The sequence below is a fragment of the Crocodylus porosus genome, unplaced genomic scaffold (genome assembly GCF_001723895.1).
Source record: "Crocodylus porosus isolate Cpor-Errol unplaced genomic scaffold, CroPor_comp1, whole genome shotgun sequence".
NCBI classification, from domain to species: Eukaryota; Metazoa; Chordata; order Crocodylia; family Crocodylidae; genus Crocodylus; species Crocodylus porosus.
The window spans coordinates 1,190,199-1,207,344 of NW_017728953.1; the positions used below are offsets into that span (position 1 = coordinate 1,190,199).

The window sequence follows — 17,146 nt, forward strand, 5'->3', positions numbered from 1 at the left end:
AATAACGGTCACAAGCTGGCAGAGGGTAGGTTTAGGTTAGTTATCAGGAGGCGCGACTTCAGTCAGGGCGGCTGGGATCTGGAACCAGCTTCCAAGAGAAGTGGTGCAGGCTCCTACCCTGGGGGTGTTTAAGACAAGGCTTGACAATCACCTTGCCAGGTCGTTTGACCCCAGTACTCTTTGCTGCCATGGCAGGGGGTCGGACTCGATGATCTCAGGTCCCTTCTGACCCGACCAACTATGAAACTAAGTGGCTGTGGGAAGACGGAAGCATGTGAGGGGGCATGCCGCATGCAGAGACCAGCTATCGATGCCCACTGGAGACTCGGCTTGGCTTCTTATCCCTGTGCCCAGAGATGGTGGTGCACACTGACCCTCCCTGCAGCCCTAGAAGACCCCAGGCTGTCCCCCAACATCCTCTCCTGGCATGACAGGTTTCAGGGCAGCACAGGCCTGTAGATTTTACAGCACTTTCCACTTTAAAGAGACAACCTGATGCAGGCATAAATGCCCCGTGTCTCCCACCACTCTCTTTTTTTCTCCTTCAAAACTTATGGTAGCCTCACTTTGAAGTCGTGGGAGTGCAGGGAGGGAGAAGTCACAAGCTTCAGGTGGGATCTGTGGTCTCATGAGTCTCCTGTGCCAGACCTCTGAACATGGCTGTAGTGGTGAAGAGCAGGAGGATCGCGCGGTCAGCAGGGCAGGGCCTGCGGGTCCAGCATTGCAAAATGGTTTTGGCTACCCACATTCACAAAGGATCTGAAGAATTGCACTTTAGATGGGAATTTACCTGGTTCGGGGACCCGAGTGTGTGTAGCGTAGATGGGACCACGTGCAGGAAGCTGCCTGCCTTTGGCATCTCGGAGGGTGAGGCTGGAGGAAGGTGCCCCAAGGCAGGTAGGCGGTGAAGGCTGCTCAGTACTTTCCATGATAAAACCCCGTTTTCAGGCACTTAGGCACGTGCCACACTCAAACCTCTTGGCCTGAAATTTTCCACCAAAGGCGTAGGCCAGCGGGTGAGTCTTTTGTGCATGCTCAAGTGCCTGCTCTGTGCGTGCTCTGAGCACGAGTGTAGCTGTTTGGGGGAAGGAGCTTAGCAGAAGCACGGCTTTCATATTCTTGCAGTAAGGTCACTGAGAGAAGACCAGCTCTGTCATGATGGATCCCCCCGATTTGACCAGGTTAGGAGACCTGAAAACATCAATGCTCACATCTCCAAATGTTCTCCATCCCCACACAGCACTTATGGGAAGGCCAGGCCAGGCACGATCCATCCCCGAAGTGTCAATACTCTGGGAGAGGTAGCATGTAGTCTCTGGGCTGTATTTTAACTTTTCACAGAAGAAGGATGTTGGCCACTATGGTTCCTCTGTGGCAGGTTCAAGTGTGATGTCTTGTGTTGAGTCAGGGTTGACTGCGTAGTTGTGCTAAGGGGTTAGATGACAGGTTTGTAGGGGTTGATTTGGATGGGGCTGATGCCGTCTCAGGTTGGACTGGGTCACCTCGGGAGGTCCCATTCCAGCCTGGCTTCTCTAGGCCTCTAAGAAGGGATGGGCACATCCCTGCCATGGCTCGTTGCAGTGCTTCGGGCACCAGCATGGAGATCAGGCAGGCTCTCCTGTGCCCACTTGGGTTTCCCTGGGGAGGACAGAAGAGGAAGAAGAAGGAACATGATGGGAGGGACCTCATCTGGGATCCTGGTGGAGGTGGATCAAGAGAAGAAGAATCCCAGACCCTCCACCTGGGATCATAGATTGATGATCTTCTGTAGAAGCAGGACATTGGCTGCTGTGATTCCCCTGCTTTACTGTGGCAGGGTTGGATGTGTTGTCTGTGTTTGTATTAGGGTCTTATGTAGAGTTTAGATGATGGTTGGTCTGGGATGACTTGGACAGGGCTTGTCCTGCCTCAGGCAAGGGGTTGGACTAGATGTGACCTCTGGAGGTCCCTTCCAGCCCCACTTCTCTCTGATCCCAACTGCAGCCTATCCTCAAGAGCAGACCTGGAGAGAGGCTACCAGCCCCTCCTCTTTTGACTTCCAAACCCCCCAGCCTTGCCCATCTCATCACAGAAGCAAACTCTTCCCATCAAACCTTGTCTTAGCAAGAGATTCATAGACATTAGGGCTGGAAGGGACCTTGAAGATCATTAAGTCTAGTCCCCCTGCCTCAGGAGCTGGAAGTCAGCTAGGGTCAAAGATGCTTAACCTGCTATCACGTCTCCGTTGCTATGACCATCCGATCCCCACACAGCAGGCCCATTGGGATCCCTCCTTTCCCAAAATGTGATGCAACTGATCCAGTGCACCAAGTGGTACCTTTGTGGGCCAAAACGAACAGCAGCAACACACCAGAAAACAAATCTATGGGATGCAGACACACATACATTATTTTGCAGATCTTGCTGCCCTCTTGCTCCATCAAACACCTTTAAAAGCCAAATTTGAACAAAAGTTCATCCTTGCTGCAGGCCAAGGACTGAACACTGATCTCTCTTTTTTTGACATGCTGTAACAGAGGTGGGCAAAATGTGGCCTGGGGGCCGGATGCAGCCCACCAGGCCATTCTATCCAGCCCGTAGGGCCCCTAAAAAATTTAGAAAATGAATTTAATCTGCCCCAGGCTGCTTGTCGCGCGGCCCTCGATGGCTTGCCGAAACTTAGTAAGCGGCCCTCTGCCCGAACTAATTGCCTACCCCTGCGCTATAATTTCACACCTCTTCTCTGCTCTTAACATCTGCCGTGCTTCCTTCCTCAGGCCCGACCAAGAATGCCTTGCATTCGAAAGCTCGTCTCACTCGATTCCAGCCATGCAGCTGGTCCAATAAAAGATATCACCCCCCCACCCTCCCAAATCTTTGTTGTCTGTGTTATTGATGGCTGTTTTTAATTAGCGCAACATCCCTCAGGCTATTTTTTTAGTTCTGCTGGCTCCGAAGAAGGCACTTTCCTTATTAATTTAAAAAAAAAAAAAAAAGGATGGTTTTAATTGCCTGTATCTCAAAATCAGCTGAACTTTGGAGCCTTTGGGAAGCTGCGCATGCTGAAAACAGGACGGGAAAGCAATTTGTATGACTTCAGTGCATCTCTGAGCGTGTTCACTGGCCTGACTCCATGCCAAGCCTGGAAGCCCTGGAGGCTGCTTTTGGGTGGGTGGGGGGAATCAGTAAAGGTCACATTCAAATGTCCCCTGGCAAATCCAGCCTCCAGGAAATCGCCGTCTGCCTCAACGGCTGGGAGGGCTGAGCAGAGCGTGTGGGGAAGAGGCAGGTCCTGTGACTTTAGGGTCTTTCCGTTGGTCTGTGTTTTGATTGTTCTGCAAATTCTCCGATTTCTGCTTGGTTTGCTTGGCTCTTTGCTTTGTTCTGTGGATGGGGCTGGGCTGGGCTGGCACCAGCTGAGCTGCTTGCCCAGCCTTATTGGAGAGGGAGGCAATGCAAGCAGAAAGCGCCTGCCTTGTGTTCCCGGGGCAGCTGGCTCTCTCCCCGGGCACTTTGTGCTTTCCATTTTAAGACTCCAGCAGATCTATGGGAAAGGCTGCTGGACACCAGCTAGCACGTGCACAGGCCAAGAGCGGGTGGCTCCAAAGGGGATGGAGCTGGACTGTTCTCAGTGGTGGCAGATGGCAGAACACGGAGCAATGGGTTCACATTGCAGCAAGGTTTGATATGAGAAATTTTCTGTCCAGGAGGGTAGTAAAGCACTGGAACAGGCTCCCCAGAGGGGTGGTGGCATCTCCATTCTTGGAGGTTTTTAAGAAAGCCTTGGCTGGGATGATCTAGCTGGAGCTGGTCCTGCTTGGAGCAGGGGGATGGACTAGATGGGACCTCCTGAGGTCCCTTCACTTAATGAATGGGGAACACCTTCAAGTGGCAGGATCTGCCATGTCCGCTGGCTGCAGAGCCACCCTCCCTGGTTTGGTAAAACTGTAGGCAAGCGTGTGATAGTGCCATCTGAGCAGGGGCATGTAACCTGGCTTCTTTCACTGATATCTGCCCTCTGTAGCCTGTATTTATCCAGCTGGGAAGAGAACCCAGCACCCCAGAATCCAGGCTCAGAAGTTGGCAGCTGTCAGGCCGTTCACAGAGACCTTGTCCCAGCCTGACACTCGCCCAGCGCTCTCCTCGCTGGTGCATCATCTAGAACCTGCCCGGTCCATGGCAGAGGCCAACCGTCACTGTCCATCTCCGCTTGGGCAGATCCAGCCTGTGCAAGGGACTGGGAGGCTGTTTCAGGGTCTCATATTTTTTCCTCCAGCATAAAATCTCCCCTGTGTTGCAGAGCTACAGGCCCAAGCGCTGGGGAAATGGCAGGGTCATGGTCTGGCTGTCTTCCATTGCATAGCCCTGTGCTATCATTTGCCCTGCTACATTTGGTGCCCAGGGGGCGGGTCTACACGTGCATTTACGCCGGCTTAAATTTACTGCACAGTAAGCGGGCATTAACCGGCATCTACACATGCAGGCGTTAAAGTGCATTAACATTGTGTATGTGCTGGCTTGGGACTAAAGTTGGGACTGCACAGTAAGGCATCTACATGTGCATTACTGTGCAGTAACTAATTGGGTGTAAATTTGATATAAGTTGCCTTATTTGCTGTGCAGTATGGGCATGCACATGTAGACACACGCCTGTACTGCGCAGTAAATGTGTATGTGTAGATGCACCCTGGGGGAACCTGAGTCGGGTGCAGTGATGGAGCCTGTCAGACACTGGCCTCATTGGCTGGATAAGCCGTGGGGGATACACCATGGGTGAAACGGGGCTTGTTGAGATCTCACGAGTGCGGTGGAAAGCAGAGGGTCCTGGGGAGCTCTGACAAGCAGGCAGTGAGTGCTGAAAGAGAGGGCACGGGGTGGGAGAAAGAGCCCAGAGCCGCTCTGCGCAGATGTGCCTTGAGCAGAGGCATCTGGGGTTTCAGCTTTCTCCTCTGGGATCTATCTTGGCAAGTCCAAATACATCCTGGGATGTACTGGGCCCAAAGCTGTGGAGCACGGGCTGGGGACAGCGTCTTAGCCACTACAGCATCAGCTCGCAGCGCTCTGGCTGCAGCTGGGAGATGAGGAGATAGGGCATGGCCCCGGTGCTGTTAATGCCCGCATGAGGGAGGTGGAAAGTGTTGTTCATGTTGTTTCGTGGTGGAAAATCAGGCTGGAGGCAATTTTCCAGCAAACCCCCCTCCCCAGGACTTCCATGTTGGCAGGTGCTCTCTTCTCCTGACTGCTTCCCAAAGCACCTGGCTCCTGGCCCTATGGTTTGGATGCTGGCAGGGTGGCCCTGCCCTTCTCTTCTCCAGGGCACTGAAATGCCTGTGGATCTTGGAGCGAGACTGTAGGGACCTCACGTAATGCAAGTGAACTCAGTGACTTTCAGCAGCCTGAAGACGTATGCATAGAGAAGGCAGGTGGGAAGGGACCTCTGGAGCTCCCCTTGGGTCCAGCCCCCTGCCCGAGGCAGGATCCGCCCTGTCCAACCCAGCCCAGCCAAAATCCATTGTCTAATGTCGCAGCAACACTGCCGTCAACCCTGATGCAACACAAGACCTTGCACCTGAACCTGCCACGGGGAAAGCAGCAGGACCATGGCCCCTAATGTCCCGCTGCTGGAAAGGGTTGTTTAATAGATGCTCAATAGTAGAGGTCACATCCTTGAGTCATAAAGTCGGGGAATGTGAGAGTTGGGAGGGACCTCGAGACGTCACATCTAGTCCAGCCCCCTGCTCCAAGCAGAACCAGCCCCAACTACATCGTCCCAGCCAAGTCTTAAACTCCAAGGATGGAGAGTCCACCACCTCTCCAGGTAGCCTGTTCTGGTTCTTTACTACCCTCCTCGTGAGAGTTTTTCCTAATATCCAACCTCAACTTCCCTTGCTGCAACTTGAATCTGTGTCCAGGTATGGCGTAGCAGGTTTTGCCTTGGCAGGTTAGCATTCCTCTTTCTCTGCCAGTGGCAGTGTGGCCGCGTGCTGTGGATCTGCCACCCGTTCTGATGGTAGCTGATTTTATAGGAAGCTTTTTGAAGGGGTCCCTCCAGAGGATGGAGCACTGCTGGCATTTCAGTGTTGGATGCTTCCATAATTTATATCGATACCATGGCAGTGGCCATCAGTGGCAACATTGCTGGCCTGCTAGAGGGGCAAGTGGAGCCTGGGACTTGGAGTTGGGGCTCTGGCGTCTTTTCCTCGTGCCTCAGTTTCCCCGCTCTATAAAACAGGGGCACGGGTACTTTCCCTTCTAAGGAGGGCCTGCGTCCCTCTAGGCTAGTGGTCTTCAAAGTGGGATGCGTGCAAGACGATCCACTGGGGCGTGGGCAGAAAATACTAGAACTTCTATTTATATTTATAGAAATATACATATACTGGGGGTGCGTGCTCAAAATTTTTTTACTGATAGGGGTGCATGATGAAAAAAGTTTGCTGGCCTACAGCAGTGGTCTCCAATGCTCACCTGGGTCTCATGGCAGCCCGGGGTGCCTTGAGATCCTTTCAAGCTTGCTGCACAGAGCGAGCCGGATGTGAACCCCTGAGTTCTTTGCACCTGGGACATTGCTGTCTTCTTTTTCTGTAGTCAAAAAATGGGTTGAAACTCAGCGCTGGCCTTTTCCGAGGGGCCTGCAGAGGCTGCAAATTGCTGTCTGAGGCACTTGTGCTACCCGTGGCTCCACGATGGACCGGTGGAGAGGGTATTTGCTAGGATGCTTGGCTTGTCTCCCTCAGCTCTTCTGCTGGTTGCCCACGCGGGGTTATGGCCTTTCTCTCTATGCACAGGCCTGCCGGGCTTTTCTTTGGGATGTGTTTGCAGCCAGCCGCAGGCTCCCATGTGGCTCCTGCTGACACCAGGGTCTGGCTAGTGTGGGGGCCAGCCCATTTCTCAGCCCATAACCCGGCATCTTCATTTGCTTTTGCTGTTTGGCCAGCCTGCCTTGGTTATTTTGGCTTTTTCCAGCATGGTCTGCTATGTCCCTGCATCTCAGGCGCCTTCAGACATCCGTTCTTTCTGACTCAGCCCGGGAGGCTTCCCCTGTGCACAGTTCTTGGCTGGAGTTCCCCTTGTTTTCTGACTGCCTGGCACCGTGTCCCTGTCTCAGTCTGGGCACAAGCCACTGGGGGACATGGAGTCGTGGCCTAATTTCAACCCCGTTCAGGTTTCCCGAAGGGGAATCCGCTGGGCACCAAGCACGTAGCAAGTTGAGGGCACTGACGTGCGGATTGGGGGGTGACTTGAGATCCTTTTAGGGGTGCTGCGGTGCACCGTGCCATGTTAGCACCATTTGTGGTGCTAACACGGGTCATGAGAACAACTCAGGGATTTCAAATATAGCTGTGGCCTTCCTGAGTTCTTTGCCATGAGTGGCTCTATTATTTTTTCTGAAAAGCTAAGAGCTGGCAGCCTCCAAGGGGGGGCACAAGTCTACAAAGATTGAGAACCACTGCACTAATGCTTTTGAAGGACAAGAGCATCCAAGTCCTTCTGCACGGGGCCCCCGGGCTGTTGAGCAGCTGAGCTCAAGGGCAGCCCAGACGTGAAGGCCATAGCCAGGTGCCGTGCTTGTTATGGACTAAGAAGTCCGGACCTCTGAACATATGAAAAGCAGCTGAGATGGGGGTGGGGGGGGCTGTCGTTTGGGAATTGACTGAGCAAACAAGCCTGGGTTTGCACTGTAATTTCAGCCTTGACTCTGCTAGGACCACAGAGGCTGTTTCTCAAGCCCATGTGCATGTGAGGGTGCTGTGGGAAGGGGCTCTGAGCTGGGAGCTCCAACTGGTCTTACCTGGGGTCTGGGGAGAGCCGGCCCATGCTGGAGAGCCCTCCTGGCTCCCAGGGGGAGATGTTGGCAAGCACAGAGCAGAGGCTTTGCTTGCCTTGCTCCCCTTCCTTGCTCTGCGCTGTGGCTGGGGCTTGGTTTTGATCCCAGTTCCAGGGGCAGGGTCTGCAGAGGACACCTGCCGAAGGGACCTGGAGAGTTCCTTGGAGCCTCGGGGGGGCTCTGCCTGTCTGGCAAGGGAAGATCAGTCCAGTGAGCACTGGGACCAGATGCCAGGGTCCCCAAGGTACTGGCTAGGGCAGGCACCGCGGCTCTGGACTCGAGCCTTCTAGTCTGACAGCCTAGGGGAGCCTGACCCCTGCCCACCCATGTCAGAGGGGATCTACGTCTGGGTAACACCTTGTGGCAGAGGTGTACGTCGTACTCAGGCTCAGGGAAAGGGAAGGTGCTGGCAGGTTGCTAGAGAAGGGGCACTGGACCTCTGGCTTGACATGGGGGGGTGCACTGTGATTGTGGAGGTGGTGCCAAGCGAGGCAGCCGCTGACCTCTCCCTGCTTGTGTCTCGCCAGCTGCTGTGACCTGGAGCACATCCCCGCAGACCGCCCCCATGGACCTGCGCATCGGGCAGCGCTTTGTCAAGCCCGGCTCGGACACGGCCCTGCTTGCTCTGAAGCAGACGCAGCAGCTGCAGCACCAGTTCTTCCTGGCCAGCCTGCATCAGCAGCAAGTGGAGCAGCTCACCCACCAGCAGATGCGGGTAGGGGGTCCCTGCCGGGGGAGCAGGCATACAAAGGGGCATTGTGCCAGCAGCCTGGGGTGGGCAGGGGGTCCTTCAGAGATGCTGCCCTGGCGATGAAGCCTAGGGGGTGTGGAGCAGCTCAGATCGCAGCCATGCCCAGGAGCAGCTCCCAGAGCCCTGTGCAGACCTCCAGCATGGCGTGTTGGCTTGAGAGACGCATTGAGTAGAGCAGTTGCTCTAAAAGCAAATCCCCTTTCTATTGCCTCTGAGAAAAGGCCAGAGCGGATTGTGCCTGAAACCTGCCCAGGCCCCGTCATGTCCTACCCAACATGAAGGCCGTGACTGGTGGACATCGAAGGGTGACCCGGTGCCCCGTGGGCAGACAGTGCTACTCCCAAGCTGCTGGCCCTGCTCTGCTGTCCTCAGACTGGGCCCCCACACAGCCCACAGCACCAGGAATAAATGGGGGTCGACCTGGTGCTATGGCCTCCCCAGACAGGGAGTGCATCATTAGAGACGATCCTCATCTGCACGGCTCTGGGAGGATATAAATACCCTTCCAGGCTGCTGGGAAAGCTCTTCCTGGCTCATTTCCCAGAACCAAGGGTTTCCTTCCTGAAACACACGCCCTTTGAGCAGAGATGCGGGTTCAGGCACGGGATGGGATTTGGGAGGGCTGGGCTGGCCCCTGCTTCTCTGCAGATGTCCCGTGCAATCAGCCTGGAGGTCCTGTGCTCTAGGGGACATTCCCCTCTGTTCCCCAGCCCTGAGGGGCCCGGGCATCGGCTTGACTTGGCTTTGGGTGTTTATTTGGGCTCTCCTGCCACCCGGCTCTGTTCCTGTCTCTGCCGGGGATTGAATTTGTGGATTGGTTTGAAGTCAGTGTGGAAGCAAATGCTTCTGGGACTTTCTGTAGGGCCGGAGGGGAGGGCCAAGTCATTTGGAAAGGGCTGGTCGGAGCTGGGAATTTGGATTTCTGCTGGCTTTCTGGGCCCAGCAAAAGCTTGGCCTGTTGTAGCACAGCCCAATACCAGATCTGAAGTCCTCTGGGCTTATATGAGTCTTCAAAGCTTTAAGGGCAGCTCATGGACAGCTATGGCCAACTGGGACCCGAGCACACACTGAGCAATGGGCCTCTTGGTGGCTGTAGTGAAAGGATTGGATATTTTCAAATGGATCCACGCTAGGAACCAGCTGCCTTTAAGGAGCTGGGTAGGCCGGGCTCCATCCCCTTTAGGGCGCTGGCCAGGTCTGCACTGGCCAGGCCAGGCTCCATCTCCCTTAGGGCGCTGGCCGGCCTGGACTCCGTCTCCTTTAGGGCACAGGCTGGCTTGGGCTCCATTCCTGTTAGGGCACTGGGTGGTCCGGGCTCCTGCCCCGTTAGGGTACTGCTCTTGCACCAGTGGTGACGCTTTCCCCTTCCCCTGGCAGGTGAACATGGAGTCCCCGCACCACGAGGCAGAAGTTGGGCAGCAGGAGCAGGAGCTGCGGCAGCTCCTCAATAAGGACAAGAGCAAAAGAAGTATGAACCTCTGCTTCCATCTGTGTGGCTCTGTCTGCAGTGCTGTGGGGGCTGCTGGCTCTGACCCCCCTGCCCGGCGAGAGGGTGTCCATGCCTGGAAGGAGCTGGGCTGAGACGCTTTTCCTGGTGGCTGAGCCTGGCCCTGGCTCTAGGGAGCTCAGCGTGTGGCTGCCATGCGCGCCCATGGGGCTCTGGAGCAGCTGGTCCCTCCCCAGCCTTGCTGTCTGGTCACTGCTGGGCTGGGCCAGGCTGAGCTGGACACCTGCCTACAGCCCCTGGGCTGTCTGTGAGCAGAGAAGGCAGGGCCCAGCCAGCTCCAGCTCTCTGCCTTCCTGGGTCGGGGCAGCGGGCATCCCCTGTTGCAGAATAGCCTTGCCCAGTGCATGTCAGGAGCTGCCAGGATGGGCAAGACTCCACATTGCTGAGAGTGCCCAAGGGACAGGGCTGCTGCAGGGGAGCTTGCCCTGCCATCCGGGGCTGCCCCATTTGTGGTCTTTCTGCGCCATCTAGTGCCCATTGCAGCACAGAGCTAGTGCCAGATGTGGTTCTTGAGTGGCCCCTTTTCTGAGCTGAGAACTGCCCCTCCGGCCTGCTGGAGTGTGTAAACCCGGCCCAGAGCCAAATTGGTGTCTCTCACTGGCCATCCACAATGCTAGCTCCACAGAGCTGGGTGCCTTGGGGGCCCCTGAGAGCTCATTTGAGACTCTCAGCTTGGGTCATGGGAGGCCTGGTGCCCCTGGTCACTCACAAGTTGGGGCTTGTCACCTCTGCTGAATTAACTCAGGTGTTGCCCAACACGGCTCTTCCTGATGCCTGACCTCCCAGGATTGCATGTGGTGGCTCCTTTGCTCCCAGGTTAGCTGGGCCAGCTGGCAGAGAGGTGAATGCCCATGTGCTGCCCCCTCCCCAGCTGGAAACCTTTCTTCTGGGTGCTGAAGACGTGGCATGTGCAGAACCTGGGGCAGTGGCGTGTGTATGTGCACGTGTGTGTGTGTGTGGGGGGGTGTTGTAGGGATACCAGCAGCAACCAGCATGAGGACATATAGCGAGGCCTTCATTTCCTGGGGCATGGGCATGGTATGGCATGACCCCATGGCTGGCTGGCTGGCTAACAGCCCACAGGGGCAGGGAGCAGGTTGGCTGCTCCAGGGCAGTTTTCCTAGTGTGACAGAAGAGATGTGGAGATGCCCTGGCATAGCTGTAGGGCCAGGGTCTGGTTCTCTTCTGGATGGAGCGGCTTCGGCTGGGATGCAGCCTCAATCGATGCCGAATAGAGGGGAAGAATCACTTCTGTTGATCTGCCGGCGTGCCACGGCCAGGTGTGCTGCACTGGGGGTTAGACTAACCAGTGCCCCAGGTGCGGGCTGCTCAGGTCTCTGCCCCTGGGATCAGCAGTGCTGTATGAAGGGGCTGCCCATGGGTGCCTTCCTGAAGACCTTGGTAGTGCCCGCTGTGTGCTAACAGCCTGGGACGGTGGTGGCGGTGTCTCTCTAGGTGCGGTGGCCAGCACTGTGGTCAAACAGAAGCTGGCTGAGGTCATCCTGAAGAAACAACAGGCTGCTTTGGAAAGGACCAGCAACCCCAACCCCTCCGCCATGCCCTACAGGTGAGATGGAGGTGCCAGAGCCTGTCTACCCCCTACCCTGCAGGGGCACGGGGTGTTGTGGCGGGGGGTCTCCATCAGCTAGTGCAAAGCTGTCTCTGGAGGGAGGCACTGGGGGACTGGCTGCCTTTGGCAGTGGTGTCCAGTGAGTATGGGAAGAGACATCCCATTCTCAGGAGGCCCCAAGATATGGGGGACACTTGGAGCTGGCACCTTCCCTACAGGCCAGGCCCAGACAGTGGAGGGGGCAGCCAGGTGCCAGAGTGGAGATGTTTGGCTGAGCAGAGGTGGGAGGAAGCTGTGCCTGCTGGTGCAGGGCTCGGACTTGCAATGCCCTTGAAGGCAGGCGGCCTGACCCCGCTCCTCCCCACAGGACCCTGGAGACGCTGGATACTGAGGGGCCGGCGCCTCCTGTGCTCACCAGCTTCCTGGCTCAGGTCACCAGCACCATAGACACCCCAGAGCACTTCCCGCTGCGGAAAACAGGTGAGGTCCTGCCAGCTGTGCCCACACGGCCCACCCCCCTCCAGCTGTCACTGGGACAAAGGGGCAGCCTTTGGGAGGCAAGGCTGGCTGGAGGGGGCATGGTAGGTGCAGGATGTTGCTGGCTCAAGGGGGCCTCTAACAGCCACCCCCCTCCCCCAGCCTCCGAGCCGAACCTCAAGGTGCGCTACAAGCCCAAGAAGTCACTGGACCGGCGCAAGAACCCGCTGACCCGCAAGGAGAGCGCGCCCCCTTCATTGAAGAGGCGGCCGCCGGAGGCTATCGGTGAGGGGCGCCAGGGCTGGCATTGGTGTGCTGGGAGCTGATCCAGGGGTGCGGTGGGCACCAGCCAGTGGAGGGGCTTGCCAGGCCAGGGAGCTCTGGGCAGGTGGATGGCACTGCCCTGGATTCCGTGCAGCTGTACCAAGCTGCTCTCCTGATTCATCAGGGACTAGAAGAGTTAACAGGCCTGGAGCTTCTGGTCTCCCCCCCATCCCTGCCCATGGGGGGTCCTTGTCTTTGGGGGTCCTTGTCTTGGTGGAGTCTGGGCTCTCTTGGCACAACTGGCAGCCAGAGCAGAGCCCAGGCTGGCCTGGAACTGCTCTTCCGGGGCTGCTGGGGGAACTGGAGATAGCAGGGCGAGCTTTCGGCTGTGCTTGGCACCCAGGACGCGGACCCACGGCCCTGCAGCAGGAGCTGTGGGGAGATGGCTGCGTGCAAGAGAGGGTGGGGGGCCAGGGACTGGCAGGGGCAGGCGGGCTGGGGGAGCCCTGAGATGGAGGGTGGGAGCCTGGGCACTCCTGACTACTGCCCCTTCCTCTGCAGACTCGTCCCCCAGCAGCAGCAGCACCCCGGTGTCCGGCTGCAGCTCCCCCAACGACAGCCTCCCGGCGGAGCATGGGGCCCTGCCCGCGGGGCCTGGCTTGGTGCATGAGGTAAGGACCTGGCTGGTCCTCCTACACTCAGCCTCAGGCCTCCCCTGCACCCCCAGGGTTGCCGCCCTGAGTCTGGACCAGATCCGTGGCATGGGGCAGGTGGGGGATCCATGTGCAGAAATCCCAGCTCCTTGAATGCGCAGAGCTGCTCATGTGCCCTGTGTCCCTGCTGTCCTGTGGCTGGTGGCTGTACCCACCCCCTTGATGCCTGGGCCCTTCTGGACCCTTCCTCCTACCCTGTTAGAGAGCATGTTCTACCCCACTGCAGCCTCCTAGCTGGTGGGGCTGTCTCACCATCACCCAGGATGCCCAGATGCCTTGACTGGGGGTGAACCCCATGCCACAGTGTCCCTGCTGCCCCTCTGTCTGCAGGCCCAGCCTCTGGAGCCCTGGCTGCCACCTCCTGTTGCTTTCCCCACATCTGGGTGGCCAGAGCTGGAGACTAATACATTGCATTTGCTGCAGACACCACTGGCCCAGCGCCTGATGATGCAGGAGAGCTCACTGGCCCAGTTTGCCCAGCAGAGCACAGCCACGCTACCAACCATCACACTGGGACTGCCCGCTACCACCAGTGCCAGGGTAGGTAGCCAGGGCACAGGGTCCTGGGTGCCAGCAGGGCAAGGATATCCCCTCCCTGGAGTCCCTTGGCTTCAGCCAACTGCTTTGCTCCCTCCCTCCCCCAAGCCACTGACCCCACCGTTGTCTCCACAGGGAGAGGCAGACCGCCACATGCTCTCCAGCCTGACCCATGGACGGGTGCCGGTGCTGAATGGGCCTGTCCTCGCTGGCACGCACCCGCCCATGTTCATCCCCGCCAGCTTGGAGCAGCACGAGCCTGGGGGGACCCTGTCCCCACGTGTCATTATCCTCGAGCCCTCAGTCACCCACACTCCACTGGTGGCGGGTACGTAGCCATCGCCCCATCCCCCAGCTGCAGGGAGGATGGCTTGAGCCCTGCTTGGAGGCGGGGTGGGTGCCAGGCTTTGCACAGCCTGGCTCTGGGTGCAGCTGAGAGCTGGCTGGGGAGGCTCTGTCACTCAGGCTCGAGTCTCACAAGGGTGAAGTTCCACTTAAACCGTCCTCAATCCGTGGCACGTTAAGCGCTGTTAAAGTGAGGGTGTGCTGGGGTGGAGGTGGAGGGGGGAGCATTGCATCCCGGGATGTTGGAGGACTGCAGTTTGGTCATTTCATCTCCATGGATCAGACTGAAGTTGCCCTAACTTGAGCAAGGTAGCATGGCCCAGAGTTAACCCTCCCCTCAAATGACGTCACTTTGAGATGCTCGGAGGGGACTTCACAGGGGTTAACAAGCTTTAGTATGTGGATGCTGGTATTTGAAGTGCCCTTAATGTGGTCTAAGTGTAATGTGTAACTTCACCCTCAGTTACCCTGTCAGTGGGCTGGGGCTGGGGCATAATACACCACTGGAGAGCCATGTTCTGGCTAGCTGGCAGCCTGCCTGGCTGCAGGGTGAACTAGAGCATCCTCGAGGTGGCTGTGACTGACGCTGGGCTCCCACTGGCTCTGAGAAACAGAAGGAGCTTCTTGCGTGCCTTCCTGTTTTAGGAAGGCCGTGGGGTTACCTCAGCTCCCAGCCTCCTCCCATCTCCGTTGCTCCCCGCCTCCCCCATCATCCTGTCATGCCCCCATGTCCTGACTCCTTCCTGTTGGGACCACAAGACCCCTCTGCTTCTCTGGGGCACCATGGGGCTCCCCCATCCACCCATCCCCTTGAGAACTGCGCTTCACCCTGCCCTAGCTCGAGAGCCCTTGCTCGAGGGAGATCTTGAGAGCCAGATGTGTCTAGCAGCAAGCTGGAGATGGTGGGGTCAGTAGAACAGCAGCCCTGGGTGCAGCTGCTGGTGACTGACCCCCGTGTCTCTCACCGTAGTGCCGGGCCTGGGACCAGTGCCCTTCTCCTTCGCCCCCTCGCTGATCTCTGCCGAGCGCCTTCCGCTGTCCGGGCACCACAAGCCCCTGGGGCGGACCCGCTCCGAGCCCTTGCCCCAGAACCCCAAAGCCATCCAGCAACAGCTGGCGTACCAGCAGCACCATGCCCAGTTCCTGGAGCGGCTCAAGCAGCAGACGGCCTTGGGCAAGGTAAGAGCTGGGCGGGCAAGGAGAGACGTGACCCCCAGGGACCCTCCGGGCACTGGAGGCAGTGAGGCCCGATTACCAGGCTAGATGCTGTATGGCAGTGATGAGCCATTGGCCATGCCACTCCCTTAGACTCCTGATAGCGAGCACATGTCAGCAGTGGTGGCATCCAGCTAGCTGCGTGGTGCCCACACCCCATGTGTGATGCTCCCTGCCCTGATCATTAAAGGAATTGTGAACACAACTGAAAAGTATCATGATGCCCCTTTATAAAGCCATGGGGCATCTGTATCTTGAATCCTGTGCCCTGCTCTAGACCCTCCACCTCCAAAAGGATCCAGAAGAATCATAGCATCAGAGAACAGGGTTGGAAGGTACCTTGGAGGTCACATCTAGTCCAACCCCCTGCTCAAAGCAGGACCAGCCCCAACTAGAGCAGCTCCTCCATTGCCCCTTCCCTGGCCCCCCCCATCATTTGAGGACCCTACCCACTCACAGAGCCCCCTGAGCCCTCCTCAAGCCCCAGCCCTGAGCCCCCCAGCCCCTCTCAGCCCTGGCCTGTCCCCTGCAGCGCATGACCAAGTCCAGCGAGAAGCCCCGTTTACGGCAGATCCCCTCCTCTGAGGACATGGAGGCAGAGGTGGGGTACCCAGAAGGAGGGGGCGGGCGCAGCGACCAGGCCAGGGGGCGGCTGGAGTCAGCCCGGCCGGGGGCCAGCGTGAAGGAGCCCGAGAGGACCCAGAAGCCAATGCAGCCTCAGGAGGAGCTGGTTCTGCAGCAGGTGCCTTGGGGCTGAAGGGAATCAAGGGTGCTGGGAACAGAGCTGGGGTGCCTGGTGCTGCAGCCCAAGGGGGTAGGGACTGTGTGGTCTCCAAACCAGCAGAAATGGGGCTACGGTGTCCCCTGCCTTCCAGGGGCCTGGCTCCGTGACCTGGTGCTCAGCAAAAGTTGTGCTGTGAGCAGCTGCTGCGTGCGAGGCACCGTGGCACTGGGAACTCATTCCCCTTTCCAAGGCAGAGCACTTCCCACCACGCTGTGGGTTGCCCCAGGGGTCTGTGCTGGTCTGTTAGGACCATGGATGATCAGAAAACTGCAGTGGGGGATCTACAGTGCCCTGGGACCTCGCAGGGATGGGTGCTAAGGGCCTTTAATGGTGGGACGAGCCACCAGTGGGTAGCAGACACCACGTGACGTGGCCAAGACCAGAGCAAGCCATCCCTTAGCCTCCTGTTCTCGGGGGTAGCAGTGCCCAGAGGGTGCTCTGCATGCCTGCTTGTTTGGGGACATGGGTCACACCCCACGTCATGCTCACTTCCACCCTCTCCAGCAGCCCTACATCTGGGAGCCCTACCAGCGCATGCAGCAGCAACTCCTCAAACGCCAGCTCCCAGCCGACACTCTGGTGGCACCGAGCATCCATGGAGGGCACCGGCCCCTGTCCAGGGCTCAGTCTTCTCCTGCCACGGCCACCATCTCCCTGTCCACCCAGGAGACGCCCGCCAAGGCGCTGGCTCTGCCAGTGCAGGAGCCGCCAGCCAAGCCGCACTTCACAACAGGTAATGCCCCCTGGTTGCTGGCACCCAGGTCTCCAGGGGGGCCTGCAGGCAAAGAGGTTCAGAGCGGAGAACCCAGAAGTCCAGATCTCATTCCCTTAAGCCCCACCATCCCAGTTGCACACTAGGAAGCAGCCAGGCCCTGCTCATCTCTGCCCCATTTACCCAGCCCAAACTGCACTCCTGGCTGCAGGGAGCTGGATTGGCGTCTTTGGAGGTGGCCAGTGCCTCATCACCTCTCCAGAGGCAGTCCTGGGGGGCTGTCCCTTGGGCACATCCCAGCCACCAGCTGTCCTGTGTGAAGCCACCAATCCCAGGGCCGGTGACTCCTTTTTCTTGCCTGCCAGGATTAGGGGTTTGGACTAGATAGCCCACTGAGGTCCCTTCCAACTCTATGAATCTAAGTCAAACTGTGCCCTGCACCTCGTCCTGAGTGCCTGGCTGAGATC

General features: G+C 57.9%; 1 protein-coding gene across 4 annotated transcripts in view; it reads left to right on the forward strand.

Annotated features, from left to right (window-relative positions):
• The window catches only part of HDAC7 (histone deacetylase 7), a 128,739-nt gene that overhangs the window by 97,499 nt on the left and 14,094 nt on the right, over positions 1-17,146 (forward strand). For 3 of the 4 annotated variants that reach the window (XM_019556449.1, XM_019556451.1, XM_019556452.1), the window contains exons 2-12: positions 8,332-8,519; positions 9,933-10,023; positions 11,518-11,629; positions 12,000-12,112; positions 12,272-12,394; positions 12,935-13,044; positions 13,510-13,626; positions 13,759-13,951; positions 14,939-15,147; positions 15,716-15,925; positions 16,472-16,700. In XM_019556449.1, coding sequence (XP_019411994.1) covers positions 8,332-8,519; positions 9,933-10,023; positions 11,518-11,629; positions 12,000-12,112; positions 12,272-12,394; positions 12,935-13,044; positions 13,510-13,626; positions 13,759-13,951; positions 14,939-15,147; positions 15,716-15,925; positions 16,472-16,700 — 1,695 coding nt within the window. The remainder of the gene's footprint in view (positions 1-8,331; positions 8,520-9,932; positions 10,024-11,517; positions 11,630-11,999; positions 12,113-12,271; positions 12,395-12,934; positions 13,045-13,509; positions 13,627-13,758; positions 13,952-14,938; positions 15,148-15,715; positions 15,926-16,471; positions 16,701-17,146) is intronic. The other variant, XM_019556450.1, reaches the window with a different exon arrangement.